Source organism: Mytilus galloprovincialis, chromosome 3 (genome assembly GCF_965363235.1).
Source record: "Mytilus galloprovincialis chromosome 3, xbMytGall1.hap1.1, whole genome shotgun sequence".
NCBI lineage: Eukaryota > Metazoa > Mollusca > Bivalvia > Mytilida > Mytilidae > Mytilus > Mytilus galloprovincialis.
This window is the reverse complement of record NC_134840.1, coordinates 101356331-101374547: the sequence shown is the minus strand read 5'-3', so window position 1 is coordinate 101374547 and position 18217 is coordinate 101356331. Positions and strand designations below refer to the sequence as shown.

Genomic DNA, 18217 nt, shown 5'->3' with positions numbered 1-18217 from the left:
TTTGTGTATTTATTTCATTCACTAACACCATGTTCACAGTTTTATTCATGTTTTAATAATTTTTTCTTCTTAAAATATTCGAATTTTCAAATTTTCGGCATTTTCTAGGTGAAATTCTCAAAATTCTGCTCTTTGACCACAAATCGTAATTTTTTAACCCAAAACTGCAAAATTTTCAAATTTTTTATGAGGCTGTACAAATTCCTCACACTGAACGATGTCCATTCCAAGTGTTTTGTACTTAAAACGACATTTTATGTCAAAAAAGTATACTAGTTTGGCTTCAATTCTTCCATATTCTTTCAAAAAAAATGTTCCCTCATTTCAAATTCTCGTAGATTCCGTAAATTTCCTCTGATTTTGACACGGTTTTCAACAAACGGAAGCGTTATGTTTACACTTTCATCCGGGTATTCCATCAAAGAAAGATAACTCATGTTTGCACTGTTTTAAGCGGGAAACATAAAAGAGGTATTCGAATCCCGGTAAAACGGGACTCATCGTCAGCTGTCTGAAGCGTGAATCCCGGTAAACCGGGACTCATCGGCGAAAGGGTTAACTAAGTCGATTAACACACTGCTTCATAACACAGAGGTCCCAGGTTCAAGTCCTGATGGACAAGCAATTTTGCAATGAATATATGTAGGTATACATCCGGTCCATCCAGCCCCATAATGAAACAATGAATAATCTATATTGACTTCAGAGGATTTGGCCACAAATTTGAATCAGGATACAATGTAAATGGAACTTGTAAAAATTATCCAGGATTGATGACAACAGGTAAGTGAACCATAAATATTGGAGAACCAGTCAATGAATTATTTCAATTCGATAGAACTGAGAGGAAAACTCAATTATTTAGAACCTTTAAAGGTTTATATCATCATAATGAATAGTTAAATGAAATGGTTTGTTTATTCAACCGTTATCTAATGATTGTGAACTAAATAGGCCACTTGTGATCAACTAATTCAATCAAAATATTGTTTTAAAGTTGAGAATCTTTAAAATAGTTCTGCAAAGATAAAAAAAACAAAACAAGTTATATTCATCATTTTTTATTGGCAGTTCGGGATCGACTTGTAACTTTGTGTATGTAACTACATATATTTGTTATTACACAGGATGAAAGAATTGCAAATGAAAAAAATGCTAATTACTGCTGTTTAATGTTGATGGCTGCTGATTGTACTAAATTCTGTTATATATGTTTTTATTAAAATTATACCCAATAATCTTGAAAATTTGTAATGAAAACATAATAAATATAGTTGTTTTATACTCATCTATTGAAATATTCGTAAACGGCCAACTTATTTTACTGTTCACCTTTTACATTCTTATAAAATTCATTTATAACATTTTAAAATTACAATTTATATCCATCCTCATAAAAATTCGTTATAAATATATTTTTTAATTGGGTCATGATCGACTGAATATGGGGCCAGATTGATGTGGGGCCTGATCGACGTTGTCACTAAAGATTTGGGGCTGGATCGACATGAAAGCTATAATATCTTAATTGAGGGAAAAAATGTATCCATCTTAACATATGAAGTCTGTATATCTTGATTGAAAAAAAACTATACTATACGCATTAATTTTTGCTGAAAGCAAAAGTTTGGTTTTGGTAGAGTTGGTCATGTTTTAACATGTTTTTTTTCTAAACGTTCTGAATTCTTTAATTTGTTCATCGACCTTTCATCACAGAAGTTGCAATACCTTTTTCTTATATGTATCAGCTTCTTTCTGAAACTTTTGTAGGGGTCCAAGCTCTTTCCCCATGGCCAAATTTAAGTGTTTTTACTGAGGAATCAAAAAATTATTTGTTGACAGCTTCCATTTGCAAACAACCCTGATGTGCACCGTAGAATAATTTAAATAAACTCCCTACATGGAAGCTTAAAAAAATAAAAATACTAATTGTTTGTAAGATATATTTATCTTAAGACATGAATATAGTATTTGCTTCAAATAAAAGTACTATTTTTATATTTAAATATTTTTGCGACTGTGCATCATTTTTAATATACATTTTAATATAAAAACCAAATTTGGCGTAGCACTAAATTTCCGGATAAAATACTACAAGTTAAAAAATACCATTGAAGTTATTTTCAATTAAATTAGATTTCACAAAAATCAACTGTATCTTAATTATACTCATTAAAATTGACATTGATAACAAGCTGCCACTGTCAAGTTGGTGTTCCATGATTTTTTTTCAAATCATGCTAGTGTAAGTCAACCAGTGCATTTTGTTACTTTAATTATACCTATTGTCATACAGTTTTGCAACTAGTCTAGTTTGTTCCAAACTTTAAATATGCCTAATTTGCAATCTCTTTGGTTACTATTAGTGTTGGTTCGGAATCACAACTATCCTAATATGTCAGTAGGCAATTTATGCTGTCTTGATGTTTTATGTAGACACTTTCTGAAGCTAATCTAAAAGTCGTTTGGTATTGGTGTAATAGTAGTCTAAAATGAGTGGATTGACGTATTAATGAATAAAAATTTCAAATAAAAAAAGATTCTCTATTTATAGTTAAGCCTTTTTAATTATGAAAGACATTCTTACTCAATATATTAGCAACACATATACCATTCAATCTAATTAAAATATTGGTCTCTGATTACGTTGTTTGATTGTAAATCTCTATTGAATAAAAAAAAAAACAGTGTTAAAATTGAAGGCAGATTTGTGTTTTTCACATTTGTTTGATGTAATTTATCATTTGATTTTGCCATTTGATAAAGGACTTTCTTTTTGAATTTTCCTCGGAGTTCAGTATTGTTGTGTTTTTACTTTTTAAGAAATATTTAGTATCTTTTCTTTCTTCAATCAATCAATCAATCAATCAATCAATCAATATGTAATTTTCTTAATTGATTTGTGACCAATCTTGATTGTAAATACACACTTCAATGTAAAAATTTACGTCATCGCATGCGCAGAAGTGTAAACAGGAAGTGGCAAAAATCGTCGGCATAATCAGCTAAAAAATATTTTGGATTGTTATGCGAAAAATGTAAGTTTTTCATTCTTAACAATTTATATTTACTTCTGTTAACGAATCTTTAAAAGCATATCGCTTAGGTTACGTTTCAAGTTCATTGAATGTAACATAGAAGGCAAATGTTTGCCAGACTTGCCAATAACAAGTTACAAAATGAACAATTTTTAATTTCTACATCAGCACCCATCAGCAGGATAAATACATTGATATAATATAACCCTGTAGTGTATAAATAGTTTCCGTGTTAAAATTGTCTATTATGAGATAGGTGTTATTTTTGAATGGTTTCAAAGTCAGCAAATCTTCAAAATACTTTACCAGTATGGCAGTAACCAGATCCCTGTCAAGAAGAAGTGACAAGAATAATTTAAGTTTGTGATGTGTTCTTCATACATGCAAGTGTAATAATAATTTAGCTTATATCACATATAAAAATGAATAAGGAATCCTACATTTTTTTTTCAAATTTTAAAGTAAATGTTTCTGATTGGCAACCACTGTTATTCATGTATTAAATTTCCCCTTTAGAAACTTTTTTTAGTAAATAGCAAAATCGTCAAAGAAGTGGTGAAATGTTTTCTTTGTGTCAGTTAGACAACACACACCATATTTATTTTGCTTTCTAAGCAATGGTTTGTAATTCCCATAACATGAAGAAATTCATTGGTATGCGATATGTGTACTATAGATGAGAACAGAGTAAAACTCAAAATTCAAACAGTAATAAGTATAATAGGATTGGTGCTTTTAAGATTCTTATACAAGGATGCAAATATAATTACAATGTGAAACAAGAACTTAACCCAGAAGAAGTTGTTTAAAGACTTTATTTATGGCACTTTACCATTCTTTAGTTTAAGTCCCTTTATACCTATATATGATATGCAATTTTGGGCATCATCTGTATCATTTCCCATTTATTTTTACTTGCTGTTGTAACATTTAAATTTTTACTAAATTAAAAAATCATTATATTGTTAGGGCTCTCATGTACAAATGAATACAATGATTGCCGGATTTTAACCAAGACTATGCCAAAGGTTTCATGATCATTGTTCAGCAATGTCTGATAATTTCGCAAGTTTAATATAATATTCTCAAAAGAGTTATGCCACATCGAAACTTTAATTTTATAAGAATTATCATTGCATTTTCTCTCAAACCTCCATTTTTGTCAAGCCTTCGACTTTAGTCGAAAAAGCGAGACTAAGCGATTCTGTCGTCGTCGACGGCGGCATCCACAAATATTCACTCTGTGGTTAAAGTTTTTGAAATTTTAATAACTTTCTTAAACTATACTGAATTTCTACCAAACTTGGACAGAAGCTTGTTTATGATCATAAGAAAGTATCCAGAAGTAAATTTTGTAAAAATAAAATTCCATTTTTTCCGTATTTTACTTATAAATGGACTTAGTTTTTCTGCGAGGAAACATTACATTCACTCTATGGTTAAAGTTTTTAAAATTTAAATAACTTTCATAAACTATCCTTTATTTGTACCAAACTTGGACAGAAGCTTGTTTATGATCATAAGATAGTATCAAGAAGAAAATTTTGTAAAACTAAATTTCTGCTTTTCCGTATTTTACTTATAAATGGACTTAGTTTTTTTGCCAGAAACAAAACATTCACTCTGTGGTTTAAGTTTTTAAAATTTTTATAATGTTCTTAAACTATTCTGAATTTCTACCAAACTTAGACAAAAGCTTGTTTCTGGTCATAAGATATTATTGATAAGTAAATTTTGTGAAAAAAAATATCACTTTTTCCGTATTTTACTTATAAATGGACTTAGTTTTTCTTCCAGTTAACATTACATACAGTCTGCAGTTAAAGTTTATAAAACATTTATTAGATTCATAAACTATCCTGGATTTTTTACCAAACTTGGAAGCTTCTTTCAATCAAAAGACAGTATCGAGAGGGAAATTTTTATTGATGTTTTTCCAAAACTGTTAGGTTAATGCCCTTCGACTGATAAAATATGTGCAACATCAGGGACTGTGAAATCTGTTTTTTGTTATAACAACATTACCACCAGCAAAATTTCAATATGCATATGAAGGTAGTTTCAGTTTTGGATTTTTGAGAGAATACATTTGTATATGTAAATAAAACTTGGAATTACTTCCCTTTCCAGGCGATAGTAATTTACAAGTAGAAGTGTATTGGGTGTATCATATTTTCATTTTGATTTAAAGACCATGCTTTGTAACAGTATGAATGTTCATTGTACATTGTAGCTGCAATATGTCATCAGTTTTGTGTTTTAGACAACAAAATAATATTTGGGCAAGAAAAATCTAAAAAAAACAAAATTGAACAGATTTGTGTCACATAATTTTTTTACGCCCATCAAAACTTTGACTTGACGTGTTATGGTATACAAATGTCAGTATGTCTGTCCGGCGTAAACATGTCGCACCGTAACTTGAGACAACTTATCCAAATTTCATGAAGCATAATATAGTTGTTTCTTATGGTGGTCAAATGATCTGTATACTTTTTGGTGAAAATAAGATTAAAAGTTTTTGAGTTACAGCACTTTGTAACTGGGTCAGGATCCCTAATAGACCTTGAGATGAGGAACTCAGATGACGTAATTAAAAAAAAATATTAGTCCGCCATACAATTGTGAATGCTGTGATTTTAAAAATGGACATAAATGAACAATAAGAACTGTTTTATAGAGCTGATGTGATGAGAAAAGAAAGATGTAGATCTGACCTGAAATGAATTATTAGAAAGGACAATTTTTTTATTGAATTTTATGATCAGAATTTTGGGATTATTTCATGAGGAGAGTGACATTTTTCACCATCTTCCAGGGTCCAGCGATTTACGAAAAAAGTAATCTCACTTGCCACCCCGAAAATTTAACCAGACATGTATAAATGTATCAGCTTCGATATGAGCAATCATACATGTTCAAGTAAACGATATGGACTGAGCAACGGAGGAAAACGTTACCATTACCGCCTATGGAGATTGGAGAATTAATTGTAAATGTAAACCAAACTAAAACAGGGGTGTGTTTTTTCACATGTCCCACGATTATTGCCTAAAACTTTACACACTTCTTTGTTATGTTAATCTAAAGATATGTATACTTTTTGGTGATGATTCAAATTTTTAGCTCACCTGGCCCGAAGGGCCAAGTGAGCTTTTCTCATCACTTGGCGTCCGTCGTCTGTCGTCTGTCGTCGTCCGGCATCTGTCGTCGTCCGGCGTCCTTAACTTTTACAAAAATCTTCTCCTCTGAAACTGCTGGGCCAAATTTAACCAAACTTGGCCATAATCATCATTGGGGTATCTAGTTTAAAAAATGTGTCCGGTGACCCGGCAAACCAACCAAGCATTTTCTTGGTTTTCGCACTATAACTTTAGTTTAAGTAAATAGAAATCTATGAAATTTTGACATAGGGTTTATGACCACAAAAGAAAGGTTGGGATTGATTTTGGGAGTTTTGGTTCCAACAGTTTAGGAATTAGGGGCCAAAAAAGGGCCAAATAAGCATTATTCTTGGTTTTCGCACAATAACTTTAGTTTAAGTAAATAGAAATCAATGAAATTTAAACACAATGTTTATGACCACAAAAGGAAGGTTGGTATTGATTTTGGGAGTTTAGGTCACAACAGTTTAGGAATTAGGGGCCAAAAAGGGACCCAAATAAGCATTTTTTTTTGTTTTCGCACCATAACTTTAGTATGTAGATTCTTAATTTTTGGTCCCGTTTTCAAATTGGTCTACATTAAGGTCCAAAGGGTCCAAAATTAAACTTAGTTTGATTTTAACAAAAATTGAATCCTTGGGGTTCTTTGATATGCTGAATTTAAAAATGTACTTAGATTTTTAATTATTGGCCTAGTTTTCAAGTTGGTCCAAATGGGGGTCCAAAATTAAACTTTGTTTGATTTCATCACAAATTGAATAAATGGGTTCTTTGATATGCCAAAATCTAACTGTGCATGTAGATTCTTAATTTTTGGTCCAGTTTTCAAATTGGTCTACATTAAGGTCCAAAGGGTCCAAAATTAAACTAAGTTTGATTTTAACAAAAAATAAATTCTTGGGCTTATTTGATATGCTTTATCTAAATATGTACTTTGATTTTTGATTATGGGCCCAGTTTTCAAGTTGGTCCAAATCAGGATTCCATATCAAGTATTGTGCAAAAGCAAGAAATATTCAATTGCACAGTATTGCACAATAGCAAGAAATATCTAATTGCACAATATTGTGCAATAGCAATTAATTTTCAATTGGAGTTATCTTTCTTTGTATAGAATAGTAGTTGATAATATATGTTGGAAATTTGCAAGACATGACTATGATGTCATTTTCTATTTTTATTTGCCAATAACTTTATGTAAATAACTTCATTGGAAATTTGCCAATATAAAATGTTGCTGATGAAGCTTTTTTTCCTTATCTTATCTAAAATGTTTTTAGATAATGTATGTTGGACATTTGCCAGACATGACTATGATGTCATTTTCTATTTTTATTTGCCAATAACTTTATGTAAATAACTTCATTGGAAATTTGCCAATATAAAATGTTACTGATGAAGTTTTTTTTATTGTTTTATACAATAAACAATGTATATTCACTTTTACTACCAACCAATCTTTACCATTCAGTGATAACAAGCACTTTATTTTACATTTTAATATTTTATGATGTATTTAAAAGAGTAGTTATTGTTGCAAACTCCATTAGAAATTTGAATTGATATCAGTTTTGGTAAAAGGGAAACGGGATGTGAAAAAAAAGGAGGGGGGGTTAAATTTTTCTCATTTCAGATTTCATCAATAAAAAGAAAATTTCTTCAAACATTTTTTTGAGAGGATTAATATTCAACAGCATAGTGAATTGCTCAAAGGCCAAAAAAAACTTTTAAGTTCATTAGACCACATTCATTCTGTGTCAGAAACCTATGCTGTGTCAACTATTTAATTTTAGATTTAAAAAGTTTGAAGAAGAAATCTTTAATTGATTTGTAAAATCTTGACATTTGTTTTGTGTAAAAAAAACCAATGTAATGTCAAAAATTTGATCACAATCCAAATTCAGAGCTGTATCACGCTTGAATGTTTTGTCCATACTTGCCCCAACTGTTCAGGGTTCGACCTCTGCGGTTGTATAAAGCTGCGCCCTGCGGAGCACCTGGTTGGTTATTATCTTGAATATTATTATAGATAGAGATACACTTTCAGGGTTTAAGCTAGGATTTTGAGGGCTTTAGTCACTTTTGCGCGCCATGAAAATCAACCTTTTTGTTGTGTAACAGCAAGGGACCAAGGATGTATGTTATTTTTTATATATATATATATATATATATATGTATATTTATTTTTATTAAATCACGAGAAAAAACTTTGATAAAAGATCGAAGATTTTGTGGATGTCTATCGGCGCTTTTATTCAAGCACTCGTTTACTAGGTGTATTCAAGCGCAAAAGAGACCACATTCTTCTATCATTCTAAAAGTCGGTCACGGTGTCGGTAAAATCGGAAAATCTGGATTGATAACTGGTGCTTAAATCGGGACATAAACAATTTTTTTTCTTGTCATCGGAGGAAAATAAACTTACAGTTGCATTTATTATAGCTCTTAATAAATGACATAGTAATAACTATAACATATTTGTCAAATTTAGTAAGAAATCGTTTTTTTTAAATTTTGTACAAAATTCAATTGTATCCGAATCCAGCTTTGTTCAGACAAACTTCACAACATATAATTTAAAGCATGTCATAAAAGTTTTTTGAGCGGCCCCCAGACCCCCAGCCATAAGGGCGGCGAGCTAAAGCTAAAGCATTGGTTGGCGGATTTAACTTTTAGATGTGGGTAAGTAATTTTTTTATTGATCTTACCCGTGGTAAGTCAAGGTGCCAAACAAATCCTAGAACACTGAAGGACTGACACTACTAAATTCAATCATTGTCAAATTGTTCCCTATTGTAGTTTTATTCAGCAATCAGCAAGACTTTCTAAGATAACTAATATAGGACAATGCTGTTGATTAAAAAAATACTCCATTCCTGGATAGCCAGGACCTTATGTTTTCCAAATAATTAATATTTCCAATAACTGATAAGTTCCAGGTCGACGGGTTCAAACAGAAAGATTTGAAAGCAGAGAAAACTGTGTATCTTATAATCGACATGACTTATCAGATGACAATACCAATTACTAAAATAAGGCTTAGGTATAGTTATATACTTTAATTCAGTCACGGACCCGCGATATCACGGATGTGTACTTGTAGTATCTAAATGTGAATTAATGTATACCACTTTGAATTCATTACTATCAGTGGGATACAAATTTTCCTGGATTTGGTTGATGGAATTTAACCTCGAATTCAAATGTTCAACAAAGTACAAATTTCTATATGCTTGTATGCAAACTTATCCACAACCATGAAATGATATAGCCACCAAAGTATAATTTTTCCTGAGTCCACGAAAATTGGTATCCATGAAAAATAAATGAATCCTGATTATATAAGAAGATGTGATTTGAATGCTAATCATATAACTCTCCATCGCAGTCACAATTTGTAAAATTTAAAGTAAAAGTTAAACCATTATACATGTAGATCAAAGTACGGCCTTCAACACAGAACCTTTTCTCACACCATACAGCAAGCTATAATGACTAGTGTAAAACCGTTCAAATCTTCAGTGGCGGATCCAGAACTTTTCCTAAGGGGGGGCCCGCTGACTGACCTAAGAGGGGGCCCGCTCCAGTCATGCTTCAATGATTCCCTATATAATCAACCAAATTTTTCCCACGAAAGGGGGGGCCCGGGCCCCCCAGGCCCCCCCCTGGATTCGCCTATGATCTTTAAACCAACTGTCTAATCTATATAAAAATCAAGAAAATGAGAACTTCTTATGGACCAGTTCAACCTACGACAACTACTGAACATCAGGAATATTAGTATGTAATTATGAGATTTCTTTTTTATTTTCCCACTAACACAAACCGCTGTAATTACAAAAGTATGTCATACAAATTTAATTGATCTATATATGGTATGAATATTTTTTACCGATAGCTATATAGACTGTAAACAAAAAATGAGTCATCTATAGAGAATGCAGTAGACAATGATTGGATGTCCTAGTTTGAAATCAATAACAGATGAAGTTAGTTGTATAATATATAATGTGTCTCTTTTCATACAGATAATAGATTTTACAATTTAGACTTAACATTTGACATCACAGGGATGTTGGAAGACTTTATTTGATGATAGAAATTTTACTCAAGGGGATGGAAAAATACTAAAAAAGTCCTGCCATGTTATTGATCATAGTATTGAGATAAATTGTATCACATGGTTAACAAATTTATATAATAAAACCCAGGGAGAAATTCATTAGGATTTTTTATTAGAACAAGGCATGAGTGTAAACACAGATTTTACCAACGTAAGAACAAGCGGCACAATTTTGTTTTAAATTAAATGGCATTAATTAATAAAGGCCACTCTATTATATTAAGATTAATTGAATTTGGAACATTTTACAATTTTTCTGTGTATTAGATTTACATAAAAACTAATCAACTTAGAAAAACAAACTGTGGATGCTTATTAAATTGACATTCTAAATGTTTTAGATATCCATTTCCCATCCCTCTTCTTCCATGGTTCTGATATATATCGATCCTGCCTGGAATTAAATGTATATGATTTTTATAGAATGAAGATAATAACATCTGTCTGAACTTTTTTTAATGTTTCATTTTAGTTTATAAAAATGTTTTTCTGTTACAAATCATGATGTATTGTTTTATGTGTACATGTTATGCTGCCCATCAAGGGCCCTTGATTGGAATAATAAATATACATTTACATCTTCCCTAAAAAAAGTTAAAAAGAAAAGAAAAATTAGAGAAATAAAGGAGTATATTCTTTCAAAACAAAGGGCATCTTATTTTCTGATCAGTAATTAATTGATTAGACTTGTTAAAGATCTAGACATTCTCCCATTCCTACCCTCCCCCGAACAAAAATCAACAAAAGAAAAACAAGCTCAATAAAAGAATACGAAAAAAGAGAAAAATGTCAGCCATGTAGTTGAGAGGAAAAATAAAGAACTGAAGAAGGCCAATGGCCGAAACGTGTTGAAAAATTGGTTTATTTATACAATTATATATACGGCCTAGCCAAGATCAGATGTGCATTTCATATTGGGTCTATGTTATAGGCTTGTAAAGACAAGAAGATAAACTTTACATAAGTAATACATCTTTGAACTGAAGAAGAGGATGTAGGGTTTCACAATGAATATCAAATATCATGTATAGGTGTTACCGTTTTGAAAAAAAAACACTAAAATACACGCTGAAAATGGGCAAAATTACACGTTATGTTGTTTCATTTAAAATTTACCTTTTTTTATCAATTGATAGTTAATAATTGAACTTAATTTGAACTACATTATTGGTTCACTGTTATAGACAATTTATTCTTCTTTCTTTTACTGGTTGTTGCAACAAAAAATATTCAGTGGTTACAAAGTTATGATAAAAAGTTGAATACTATGCGCTCGTTATGCAATTTTGTACTTTTGTTTTTAGCTTGCTCAGTGTAGTGATAAAAGAGAAAAATAAATTAAATTTATGCTATTATGTCTTTTATTTTTTCTTCTAGTATATACATTATCAGAAACTACCTCATTTATCAAAATTGCAGTACCCTAGCTGGAGATATATGCCATCAAAGTTGGATATACAAATAAAGTGAAAAAATGTCTTGTCCGTAGACATGCATTCCCTAGTAAACTGGAAGCATAATTACATTTATGTTGCATTGCTAAGTTCCTGTTCTTTTGTAGATATGAAAACACTACTAACATTTTTTTCTACCATCTATTAATAGAGGAAAAAATTCAAAAATATGTCAGAATGTCTTGTCCGTAGACACATGTCTTGTCCGTAGACATGTCTTTTTATCAATATTGCTTGGCTTTATGGGACTTAATTAGTCCTATGTGTTGTTTAAACTTAGAAATATCTTATTTTTAATAAATGAATGGTAATTTAAGTGTTCTCAATTTTTGTAAAATGACTTTACGGGAGTGGATTTTAAAAAGTGTCAGATTATCAGTCATAAAAAGCATACCTTATTTTACTTCAATATTGTTTATTCCAGTTGATGCATACCTTAAAAGATTAACTAAATCAAATGAAGAAAAAGTATTTCTCTCTCTCTAACTTTATCTTTTGCATTTCAGTATTAACAGCAGATGAGGAAGTGTCTACGGACAAGACACTTGTACATAACAAGTATTAAATTCAATTATTTGTCTGCTATGGAACTTAAATCTTATTTATAGGTGATGAAAGTTATCTATTCAAATTAAAACTCAGTATTTTCAACATGAATATAGTCACAATTAATTCTAACAGATTTTTTTTTTTACTGAAATTGTCTTGTCCGTAGACATTACCACAACATATTTGTATCCAATTTCCTTGATTTCAGCCTAATTTGATAGGTAAAATGTATGTTATTCTTTTAAGAGAACACATTCAACTATGTCAAAATTGAGTTTTAATAATAGTTTGATTGTTTTAAACAGTCAGATATATGTATTTCAGTTAAAAGAATGTGTCTTCAGTTTGGCTTAATCAATAAATTATTGAGATATGTAAAGAATTATGGGTACATTTTTGTATTTTCCAAAATTTAAAAAACACAGCTTAAAATTTAAATAGTAACTTTTAATCTTAACTTTAACAATCATCTTTGAAAGCATTTAATTGAATATCAATAAAATGTCTTGTCCGTAGACATTATCAAAATGTATTTGTTTCCATTTTCCTCGAAGTTAAGCATCATTTGATAGATAAACCTGATAAAATGTATGGTTTTTTTTTAAGAGAACACTTTCAGCTGTATCAAAATTAGGTTTTAATAATGCATTTCATTAAATATGAATACAATGTCTTGTCCGTAGACAAAACATATAAATTGTATTGCTAAGTTTGATTGTTTATTGTAAGAATATGCATCAAGTTATTTTAATGTTCTATACACCAAAAGAAAGGGTTTTTTTGGAAGTTTTGTTATTTATAGATAATTTTAGATACAGTTTTATCAGATAAGATTAATGATCAAAGAAAGCTACTGTTGTTTGACATAACTGTGAGTTAAACATGTTCTTGTCATTTTTTTTTCAATTAAAATGTTTGATATTCAATAATTCTAAACATATTTTGTTGTCTTTGTCATTGACCAAAAATCTGACACTGGTGACCATGTCTTGAAGCCAACCATTAAAGAAAATTATACAGTTTTTAAACACCATTTATTTAATAAAAATATTAAATATTTCTTCCAAAAACTGCATGTAATTATATAAATGCTTCCAGTGTTAGCCTAACGATAGCAATTTTTCATAATTTAAACCATTTTTGAACCAAAATATCAAAAGAGTTTTTCCCTGAGGTGATACTCATTTCTGACTTCATGTGAAACACAAAATGCACATCTGATCTTGGCTAGGCCGATAGTATGTTCCCTATTGGAATTTTGAAAACAAAAGAAAAAGAAAAGACAAACAAGACAAAAAATAAACGAGGATCTTCTTTCAGTCCAAAGGGCATCCTATTTCCCTGATCAGTAGTTAATTAGACTTAGATTTAACAGTTGGTTAACGCTCCCCTTTTGATGTACAGTAGTGAATGACTGATTACAAAGATTTTATAATCATAAACATTCCCCAGTCACAAACCTACATCTGTATGTAATAGAACCACTCAGAACAAACATGAACTTCCACGTAGACACCAGGTTTGCTGCATGTTCATAACGTCATGGAATGTATTGTGAAATGGATAGATACATGTAGCCGATGTGTCGATTTAATTAGAATTATCTGAATGAATAGTGATTGATTTTATAAGTTAACTAACTTGATATGTTGAGTGATAGTATTGAGAATATATGTGTTGAATATCTTTCAATAATTTGAGGATATTTATAAGACTTTGCTGATCCGCATTTTGAATATTTTCAATTAGATATAGATCTAGAAATTTCCTTATTTTGTGGATATTTTTAATACTGTGCACATTGTGGTTATTTTAAATATGCTGCACTAAGTGGAGGTCTATAAATACATGTATATGTAATTTGTACTTTGTGGGTATTATCAAACCATTCTTCCTTGTTGATATTTTCAGTACTTTTCACTTTGTTTTGGATGTTTAAAAAATTCTGCAGTTTGTTATTATTTCTTGGAAATATGGAGCTACATGTATTTCAGTGACTATTTGTTATTTTTCAGTAACCTTTGAAAATGGAATTAGCACATAGTTTATTATTGAATGAAGAAGCTTTCAAAAAAATTCCAGAAAATAAAAGACCTGTATTTGTATTTGAATGGCTGAGATTTCTGGATAAAGTTCTATCTGCAGCACAAAAAGTAAGTATAAGAATTAAGTTACATTCTGGGAATTTTATGCATGGTTTTGTTTCCTGTCCCGCAATAAAGGACATTGGGGCTTTTCAAAACAAAATTTGAAAAATGAGAAAACGGGGGCCAAAGACAGGCCTTTACTTATAAAAAAGCTATCGTACCTTGTCCTTTCAGAACATTTCCCTTTTGAAATTGTTTTGTTTCTTTATATACTATGACTTTGTATCAATCTATGTTGAATATTTCAGGGTGTAGGATTTTTTTGTTGTTGTCTAAACAGTTTGTACATTTATCAGCATTCCCTTCTCAGCTCAGTTGCTCTGTTTTTAACCTACATATATACATTCAGATGTTTCTTGGGAGTAATTAATATAAATTCAGAAGTGTTTCAGACATTTACTATAGTTGCAATCCATTCAAATCTTTTCAAGCTTTCTTTAGACAATTTATTAATTAATTTCTACTCCAAAGTATGTATCCCCTCCCCCCCCCCCCCCCATGAATAATGATGGATTATTTTGAAGCTGACATCATACATGTAGTTTGGCTAATTTGATTTTGGGGGCATCGTGTGGGATATGATTTAAATTTGAGTTAATAAGCAAACCAAACGAAAAACGGCATAACACATATATCTATATTATATTTTATTTTTTTATTTTTTCAGTCTGATATAAAAGAAAAACAGAAGAAATTAGTGGAACAATTAATAAATCAAATAAGTGAATCGCCGGGTCCGCCAACGAGAAAGTTACTAGCAAGAAATCTCGCCACATTATTTGTTGTTGGCGATTCATTCGACCTGTTTCATACGATCGGCAAATGCAATGATATCATAAAGAACAAGGATGATTCTCCAAGTTTCCTGCCAACCAAACTGTAAGTCTGTTGTCATAAGTAATTAAGGGTTTAGACGATGATGGATGCAGTTCTACATTATGCAGTAATATGAATTGATGTATCTGTTTAATAATCAGAGCATTAACTTGTTGTGTTGTGCTTGCAATGAAAACAGTAGTGTCAGGTCTAAGGATTTTACACATAATTGTTATTCATAGTTGCCAATTAACTTGGCATTTGAAGGCCATACTCCAAAGATGCTTAATTTAAATTCAAACCCTTTATATAGCATACTGTAAACCAACTAATTTTGGTGGATGTTGATATTAGCCCTTTAGTTACCATGTTGACTAATAAACCCAGAACTCTTAACAATTAAACTTAAGGTGGTACCTAACACTACAGGGAAATAACTCTGTAAAATCAGCTAAACGTTTTAATTACGTTGTGATGTTAAGGGAATATTAAGCTTCTCAGTGATCAAAATTCGTGTTTGTCAAACTGCTATATAACCAGTTTAATTTTTCTGATCAATTGGTTGATTCCAAGTTTTTGAAATTTTTATATTTTTGTCAAAGGGTCAAAGTAAATACTTTGTAAAAATTTTAAGGAAATTAAACAAACCAAATTAATTAGTGAAGTGTTTGGTACCACCTTAAGTAGCACATATAGGTCCTTCCAATATTTACACAAAACTACTGAGTTATGATAATCACATGTGCATGGCCTTATGTCAGGATAACCAATGTTTTGCATCTTAAATTCATTAGCAAAATTAATGAGAGGTTTTATAGTTAATTATAAAGTACTATAAACATCAACAAAGACATACTGCAGTTTAAAGATCAGTTAAACATCTCCTTACCACATTGTGAAATGTAAAACTTAACATAAAAGAATCTCAAATTAAACAGTTTTGTTTTTAGCGATTTCTGGGGGACATCTTGATTTGCCATGGAATCAAATATATTGGGTTAGAAATTATTGGACTCTGGTTCATGTTAGATTTGAGTAAGTTTCTCAACAATGAAAGTCACAGACGAGGCCTGCAAAATACAATGTCCATTCTTGTGATGGAGGAGGGAAACATTCAAAACATTTTTTCAGCTTGGTCACAAATTAATAGGATTCAAGAAGATTGAAAATAAATTCAGTTAATTAAATTATTGTCACTTATCTAATCCTTTCTATTTGCAGTGCAGCCATTGCTTGCTTGGGAGCAATGTACGAAAAGCTCGGGCGGATGACAGGAAGATCATTTGAAGATACTGTACAAATACTCATCAAGGCTTTAAAGAATGCTGAGGTAAATATTATTAATATTGTGGGATAGAGGGTATGGAGAATGGAAGCATTGTAGTTGGAGGCCTTGGTGTCTTCAGACACATCTTTCTTTTTATTTTCAAGTTTATTTTTATACGCCCATTTACAGGACGTATTATGGCATACAGTTGTCTGTCCAACCGTCTGTCGCCAACATGTTAGACAATTAATCGAAAATGCTTTAACCAATTTGCACAAAACTTTGGTGAACTGTTAATTTCTACTGACGAGAGCTCCCTTTGTATTTTTATGAAATTTCTATTTTACATTTCCGAGTTATGGGGTTTTATTCATTTAAAAAGGGGGATTAACTACTTTTCTGACAATAACTCAATAATGTTTTCAGAAGTTTTCATGAAACTTTGTTGAATTGTTTATTTATATTGATGTAAGAGCTCGCCCTTTGGATTTTAAAAAAATTTAGATTTTAAGTTTCTGAGTTATGAGGTTTTATCATTAAAAAAGGGGGATTTTCTAGTTTTCTGACAATTACTCAAAAATGCTTTCAGTAGTTCTCATACAACTTTGTTGAATTCTTTATATATATTGAAGTAAGCTCCCTTTCGATTTTCATAAATTTCTGATATGAAGTTGAGAAGTTATTAAATTTTATACTTTCAAAACGGTCAGGCGTATCATGCACTCATGGCGCAGCTGTTTATTAGAGTCTGGTTTTATCTAAAAATGACACTTGACATTCTCTCTAAGCCTACTTACTCGTTTGTCCCTAGTAATCAAATTCTGAAATTTTAGAAAGAAAATCTCATTGCTAATGTTACTTGTCTATGAGTTACAATGGTGACTTTGAAGTCTAAATCCTCTAAGCCTCAAATGATGCTACATTGTGTTTAAAAAAATAGAAAGATGAAAGGAGGGAGGAGCAGAAACGCTTGTATAAAGATAAGGTCGTCATGATTATTAACTTGGAATAACTAATGTTTGAATGATAAACATTGATTGCTCTGAACTTAAAAACAGTAGATTTTGTAATTATCTAGAATACATTGAAGTAATTATGTAATAACCATTACGTGCATGAGATTATACTGGGAGATCTTGAGCACCTTCCAAAACTCTTCTGAAACGAGATTTGTTGAGAGATCAGTAAGTATAAGAGCTATCCTGATATAATACATCTTGAGAAAGAATTTGTTGAGAGGAAAATTAATTAGTTGATTTGAAGCCAGTTTCAGTCATGCCAGACATACTATTGTGCCAGATTGATTTGATTTTACCATGAAATTAGTCAAAAGTATAACACAAATGAACCTATCACTGATGTTCAATAAATAGTCAGTCTGACAGGTAATATCATAACAGATACTTAACACCTAAAAGTGATAACACAATGTCAATGAATGTACATGTGTGTTGCAGGTGTGAAAAATCAAACACCTCATCATTACATACCGGTATGGTTTTTTAAATGTTTTTGTTAGAAAATTGGCATCTGAGGATAGACGATCCATTTGTCGAATTAATCAACTAAGTTTCGGCAAATGATTATGATAATTTAGATTAAATAAATTAATTAATAATCCAGTTACAAAGTTTAACAAGTCAAACATGTTCTTTAATT

At 30.7% G+C, this 18217-nt stretch overlaps 2 protein-coding genes across 9 annotated transcripts in view; one reads left to right on the top strand and one right to left on the bottom strand.

Annotated features, from left to right (window-relative positions):
* The window catches only part of LOC143069560 (nephrocystin-1-like), a 42932-nt gene extending 41051 nt beyond the window's left edge, over nt 1-1881 (bottom strand). For all 7 annotated transcript variants that reach the window (XM_076244251.1, XM_076244252.1, XM_076244250.1 and 4 more), the window contains exon 1: nt 1729-1881. In XM_076244251.1, coding sequence (XP_076100366.1) covers nt 1729-1791 — 63 coding nt within the window. In that variant the 5' untranslated portion in view covers nt 1792-1881. The remainder of the gene's footprint in view (nt 1-1728) is intronic.
* Nucleotides 1882-2950: 1069 nt separating this feature from the next.
* Nucleotides 2951-18217, top strand: part of LOC143069566 (HEAT repeat-containing protein 5B-like) — a 60247-nt gene continuing 44980 nt past the window's right edge. For both annotated transcript variants that reach the window (XM_076244264.1, XM_076244263.1), the window contains exons 1-4: nt 2951-3038; nt 14344-14481; nt 15143-15354; nt 16513-16621. In XM_076244264.1, coding sequence (XP_076100379.1) covers nt 14356-14481; nt 15143-15354; nt 16513-16621 — 447 coding nt within the window. In that variant the 5' untranslated portion in view covers nt 2951-3038; nt 14344-14355. The remainder of the gene's footprint in view (nt 3039-14343; nt 14482-15142; nt 15355-16512; nt 16622-18217) is intronic.